Source organism: Acomys minous, assembly GCF_964271855.1.
Source record: "Acomys minous genome assembly, chromosome: 8".
Lineage (NCBI taxonomy): Eukaryota > Metazoa > Chordata > Mammalia > Rodentia > Muridae > Acomys > Acomys minous.
Window position 1 is genome coordinate 36,706,013 of NC_140489.1, and position 6,610 is coordinate 36,712,622.

Below are 6,610 nucleotides of genomic sequence, written 5' to 3' on the forward strand. Positions count from 1 at the left end.
GGTCAGTCTTGGGGGGGAGGGTGTCATACTCCATCATACAATTCAGGGCAGCAGGCACACATATGGCGCACCTGCACGCATGTGGGAAAAGTGCCCATACACATGAACTACTTTTTTTCTTCTTTTCAGGCATGCTTTCTCTATGTAGCCTTGGCTGTCCTAGAACTCACTCTGTAGACCAGGCTGGCCTCAAACTCAGAGATCTGCCTGCCTCTGCCTCCCAAGTATTGGGATTAAAGGTGTGCGCCACTATCACCAGCCATAACATACTTCTTAAAGCGATTAAACCCCAATTTCAACCTCACATCTCCAAATTAAATCTTCAACTTTGTTTTTCTTTCATTTGTAATCCATGAAAAGACTCTAAGGTTCTTTCTCAACCTTCCTACAGCTGCGACCCTTTAAAACAGTTCCTCGTGTTACGGTGATGCCCCCCAACCATAACATTATTTGGTTGCTACTTCAAAATTGTAATTTTGCAACTGTTATGAATCGTAATGTAAACATCTGATATCCACAGGTCAAGAACTGTTATAGTCTAATTGGAAGAATAAACGGGCACATGAGGTAAATTTTTGGAAGAAAAACAAACGCAGATTGTCCCCATGGTTTGAAATTAAGCCATAGTGGAAAACTGCAAGAACAAGTCGTCTCAGTCTTGATGCCTTCCACGGTTACCACGTCTCACGCTAAGCTGGGTGCTGTGCCAGGACCCAGAGGGCTTGGGGGTACGAATGGGGACATGTGTTTCTTGACTTCAGAGCATGTTTTAGAGTCCCCTGAGGGGTGGCAGGAAGGGAGCTGAGGTCCTGAGATAGGTCATAGGCGGGCACTGAGCTACGGCTGATAGCCTCAGCCCCGTGGCTAGCCCGAGAGAGGACAATACAAAGTGACAAGGCTAAAGGACGTGGATCGGGTCCATCTCCACTGAACACCACTCTGCAATGCCAGGCCTCGCCCATGCAGGTGTGGCCAATAATTAATAACAAGAACATAATGCTAAGGTGACCAACTAGTCACAAAGCACACACTGTGTGCGTGCACAGTGTGTCAAATGCTTTCCATGTAACGTCTTGCTTAATCTCTATAATATCCCTAAAAGGATATTTTTTTATTATTTTCCTCACATTTTGGGTAAGAATATGGACATCAGAGAGGTTATGTAACTTGTCAGGGATCATCCAGTTGGAAGGGCAAACCGCAGGATGCCTGGCTTCAGGCTTTCCTCTGCTTATCCCCTGCCCTGCCTTTCAGGTGTGAGACTCAGACAGCCCAAATGAGACAAGAGTTGCCTTGGCCTTCAGGCTGGTTTAAGCCTGTGCTGAGCCAGGCATGACGGTGCACACCTTCAATCCCAGCTCTCAAGGAGGCAGAGGCAGGCCAATCTTTGTGAGTTTGGGGCCAGCCTGGTCTATGAAGTGAGCCCAGGACAACCAAGGCTACAAAGAGAAACTCTGTTTCAGGGAAAAAACCCAAACCAATAAAACTAAGAAGCCTATGTTGAGCATCCACAGGGTTTGTATTTTTTGTTTGCTTGTTTGAGACAGGGTTTCTCTGTGTAGCCTTGGCTGTTGGACTCACTTTGCTGACCAGCCTGGCCTCAAACTCACAAAGATCTACCTGCCTCTGCCTCCCTGAGTGCTGGGATTACAGGCGTGAGCCACCACGCTGGGCTCTGTATTGTTGATTCCAACAGAGTGAAGGGACCTCTGAAGTCCTCAAACCCCATCACTCTTAGGTACCAGAAGTTCCCACTACCCCTGTGCATACTGAGGCCGCTGTAATCTCCTGTGGATATCAGCAAGCCACTTATGAAATGGTTAGAAGGCCTTGTCTCTAAGACCTGTTCACTCATTCTTTTCCTGAGGGTTCACAGGGAGAAATACGCTCACTACTAACATGCTACAGCAAGGTGCAGACACTGTCATCTCAGTGGCCCTCGCTGCTCCATCCCTGAAGTCTCTCAGCCCACCCACCTCTGTATTCCCAACACACCCACACCATTCCCTAATGCCGGCCATGGGGACGGGGCTGAGTCTTTCTGCACAGCCACACTGTGCGCTCACCTCTCTCTGCTCCCTCTGAAGGCACAGTTCTTCAGTCTCCTCCATCAGCTTGTCTGCAAAGGAAGCATACACTCACTGAAAACAGCTCAGAGGTGCCGTTGGTGGCCTCTGTCACCTGTGCCAGCTCCCAGGGGAAAGGTCTGCACTCCTAGCCAGGGGGTTGGGTCCTGCTCTACTGGACTGACGCTGGCCTGAGCTGCCTTTCAGGTCACCTTCCCTGTTTTGTGCATTCATAGACCACAGAGGACTTGCTCATGGAGGCCCAGGTGGGTCTTGGCAGCCTGCTGTCTCCATCGTCTCCCACTACCTGAACGAGTGCCTGGTTAATCAGGGAGGCCATTTTCCTGGCAAGGGAGAGGTGTGTAGAGCAGGCAGAGAGGAGCCAGGGCCGCAGATGTCCCAGCAGGCTCCCAGGAAGGGGATGGAGCAATTCTTGTCTCTCCCAACCAGAGGACATTCAGCCGACGATTAGATTAGGGCGTGGGCCTGGATTCTTGCAGCTAGGGTTCAAGTGTGTTTGTGGGCAAGGATAGCAGAGAAGAGGGTAGGTGCAGGACCTGAGAGTCAGGCTGGGTAATATTTTTTTCCATTTCTAGATCCTTCAACTGAAGACCTGACACACACACACACACACACACACACACACACACACACACACACACACACACAGACAGAGACACAGAGAGAGACAGAGACAGAGAGATATTTTCCCTTTAAGCTGATCTCCACGTGCCTCCAACTCTAACACCTGAGGCCATTTTGGTGTCTCTCTCTCTCTCTCTCTCTCTCTCTCTCTCTCTCTCTCTCTCTCTCATTTTGTTTTGTTTTTCCAGACAGGATTTCTCTGTGTAGCTCTGGCTGTCCTGGACTCGCTTTGTAGGCCAGGCTGGCCTTGAACTCACAGAGATCCACCTGCCTCTGCCTCCCAGAGTGCTGGGATTAAAAGCGTCTGGCTGGTCTCCTCTTTAAGGAGAAGGAAATTGAGGTTTATAGAAGACCAGAGTGGCTGACACATTCACACAACAGATAGGTAGGTGACAGGGCTAAAGCTAATGTCCTGGTTACTAGTCTAGCCTGCCTCTGACTCCCTGGACAAAAGGACATTTATCACGACACAAAGTTCTCTAGGTGCCAAGCTCCCTCCCGAGTCCCAGGGAGACCTCCTGTCCCACCCCCGACCAGGCCCCTCCCTGGCTGTCACTCAGGTGACACCACTTGCCACCATCAGAAGACTTCAGATTCCAGCTCATCCCTGTCACCAACCTAAATACTCCTGCTTTTCCTTAGCCAGCTGCAGCCCCTGTGCTTCCAGGCTTTTGATCATAGCTTCTCCTAGCTGGGCGTTTTTCCAGGTCCTGGGGAAGGCAAATAGCAAAGAGGAGAGGAGAAATACAAACAGTTAAACCAGGAGGAAGTCTAGGGCAGAAGGAGAACGACCATAGCTGTGTTAGCCCTGCCCCCTGCTCTACAGAATCTCAGTTCCGTCTGACACCCAGGACGGGACTGGACGTTGGGCACGCCACCAGCATTGATCAGTTACAGTAACTGGAGGCTGAGGTTGCAAAGTCGGCTTCAGGGACAGAGCCAAGAGCACTCACGGAGGAGGGAAGGGACTCGTCCCTAGCAGCCGTCTACACCACTGCCTACCACCTGGTGCAAGGCTGGGTTACAAACACCAACTGGCTTGAATGGGCACAGGCTGTGCTGGTCAGGTGGTTTCTCTGATTTGTAAACATCTCTGGTCCTTGCTAGGGTTAAGTACAGGTCTGGGAAGGGAAAGTGGGGTGTACTGAGTTGCTGAGTATGAGGAGCAACATGCTGCTTAATCTCAAGAATTGGAGGTAAATGGTGTCCACATCTGCCACCTGTCACTGCAGACGACCTTCCCAAACTCCTCACTTAAGGGACCCTCACAAATGCTCTACAGCCTGATGTCTCCTCCCACACACCTAGGCCACTCCCACAGCCCTGTCTCAGGATCCACCCCCCACCCCCCACACCCCCACCCTCCCACCTCCCGAGAGGCAGGTGGGCGAGGCCAGCCTCGTCTGTTCCAGTCCCTCCCCGCCTCCCCCACTTCTCCTGGTCGCTCAGATGCCCTGCTGGCAGACACTTACACTTTCCCAGACTCCTGCAGCATCTCAAGCCATTGGGTCTGCTCAAACTCAGACTCAGCAGCCAGCAGGACATTCCCCTGTCGGGAAGAGGAGCCAGAGTGAGAGGTATCCATTCTGAAGGAGAGGGAGGTGATTTCTTCTCTTCCCACTGCACCCCTCCACAGCCCTCCTAGGCTAGACTGCCCAGGGTGGCTCCCAAGGGCTCAAGACAAACCACTCTGTCCTGTAGGCCCTGGGCTAGGGGATGGTCCCCACTCACATGGAAGTCCTGGTGTGAGATCTTCATGGCATAGGGCATGCTGGGCTCTTCTCTCGCCTCCACCAGACAGCCGCCTAGCGGGATGACACCCTGAGGGAGAAATCAGAGCAGGCAGCTCCCACCCTACCCAACTTATATCACTTAAGAGTCCAAAGAGCCTCCTGGAGCAAGTGAAGGGCTTTGCCAAGGGCCTTGGGCTGGACCACATCCTAGGATTGTGCCACTAAGGCTAGGCCTGACTTCCAGAAAGAAGAAGAGCTGGGACGGATTCTGCAACTCAGGAAGTGGGGGGGGGGGGGGGGGAGGACCCAGCCCAGAGGCTGGAGGGGGAGTCTTGAGCCCTGAGAGGATCTGTTCTCTGCTTCTAAGCCAAGTCAAGACAACAGAGCGTTCCCTACCATCTCCAAATGCCCCCAGTGGGCCCGCCCGCACTGGAAAGGAGCCTCCTCACCTTAGGATGGATATTGAAGTATTTATTGGTTTCAAAGCTCTTTTTTTCACTCTCAGAGTAGTAAAGCAGAAAGCTTTCTTTGATGATGAAAAACCTACGGGGAGGCATGAGAGGACAGTGAGATTCTGGGACTCAACAGCACCCTTGGGGGCCCTGGACTCACATGGGAGCCCATGGGGACACCACTTCACACTGCCCACTGCACAGACATTGCAGATGGCCTCCTATACAGAAAGCGAAAGAGGGGGCCCATGGCTGGCTTCCCAGAGTGTCCTCTTCAGCACAGCACAAACCTGCTGTCCTTCTCCTTAGGCCCCTTTATCCTCTGAACTATCAACTTAAAAAACAAAAAAGAACCAAAAAACAAAACAAATCAAAACAACCCCCAAAACAAACAAGCAGGCAGATCTTCATGAGTTCAAGGCCAGCCTGGTCTACAGAGCGAGTTCCAGGACAGCCAGACTGGTTACATAGAGAAACTGTCTCAGAAAAAAAAAAAAAAAAGAGGGCTGGAGAGATGGCTCAGAGATTAAGAGCACTGGCTGCTCTTCCAAAGGTCCTGCGTTCAATTCCTAGCAACCACAGGGTAATTCGTGACCACCTGTAATGTGATCTGATGCCCTCTTCTGGCCTGCAGGTGTACATGCAGGCAGAGTACTGTATACATAATAAATATGTTTAAAAAAATAAATAAAGGAAGGAAGAAGGAAAAGAAACCAAGTGTACACCCAGGGGAGCTCCAGCAGTTAGGCCTCAAAGCTCCTGAGGCTCAAAGTCACTGGAGTTCTTCCTCCTCCAAGGACACTGCTATGATGTGACCTGAAAAGCAGTTGGAGGAATTCCAAGTTGTTGAGTACACACGCATGTCTACAGGGGAAAGTTCCGGACAGCCACATGTTGGAACCTGCTAGAACAGACTCACACTGGCCACCAGTGTGACTCGCCTGCTTAGCATTCAGTGAAATGACACCGGTGATGCAATAGAGGCCATGGCACGAGTATTTGCACCATGAAAATCAAATACTGCAGAAGCTCCTCGAGAGCCTGTTATTAAACCTTTCATTGGAGCTTCTTGCCAGGAGCTGTTGGCGACATCAAAAAGTCAGAGGCCCCCTGCGGGTCCCCAGCGCAATGACCTTCCTAGCCACCATCGCTGCTGTGGGGCAGAGTAGAGGGGCAGCCTAGATGACTGCAGCCCTTGCTCCCTCTCCTGAGGGAACTGAATGAAGCTCAGCTCTGTACTTGGGTGTGCGTTCCACAATTCTGTCTTTTCCTTGACTCCGTCTTTTGAGATTGGGGGCGGGGAGATGCTATGTTGCCCATGCTGGTCTTGAACTCATGGACTTGAACAATCTTCCCCATCTCAGTTTCCTGGGCAGCTGAAACTACAGAGCTATGCCACCATGCCTACCTTCAACTCATTTTCTGCACTCATGTCAACCCTCTGCTAGTCACAGGACAAATGCAGCCCTAGTGGACACTGTGTTTGGGCTCTTGTCATTGGCACTGAGTACCCACTGCCACACTGTGTGCTTCTTTATGCAGAGGGGGGCCACTGGGCTCCTGGAAGGTGGAGGCCATGCCATTATCAGTCCCTTGAATGTCACAGGTAGGTAAGAGCTCAGACCTCCCATTTTCCAGCTTGGAGATGAGGAGTTTGGGTAAGGACCCTCAGCCCCCTGAGCCTTAGTCTCTGTTTGTAGGGTAGAAGTGATGG

General features: G+C 51.5%; 1 protein-coding gene across 1 annotated transcript in view; it reads right to left on the minus strand.

Moving 5' to 3' along the window:
• The window catches only part of PLEKHD1 (pleckstrin homology and coiled-coil domain containing D1), a 32,685-nt gene that overhangs the window by 16,591 nt on the left and 9,484 nt on the right, over positions 1–6,610 (minus strand). Inside the window, exons 2-6 of the mRNA XM_084792289.1 lie at positions 4,894–4,987; positions 4,443–4,532; positions 4,184–4,260; positions 3,330–3,421; positions 2,067–2,119 (exon numbers count right to left, since the gene is read on the minus strand). Coding sequence (XP_084648415.1) covers positions 2,067–2,119; positions 3,330–3,421; positions 4,184–4,260; positions 4,443–4,532; positions 4,894–4,987 — 406 coding nt within the window. The remainder of the gene's footprint in view (positions 1–2,066; positions 2,120–3,329; positions 3,422–4,183; positions 4,261–4,442; positions 4,533–4,893; positions 4,988–6,610) is intronic.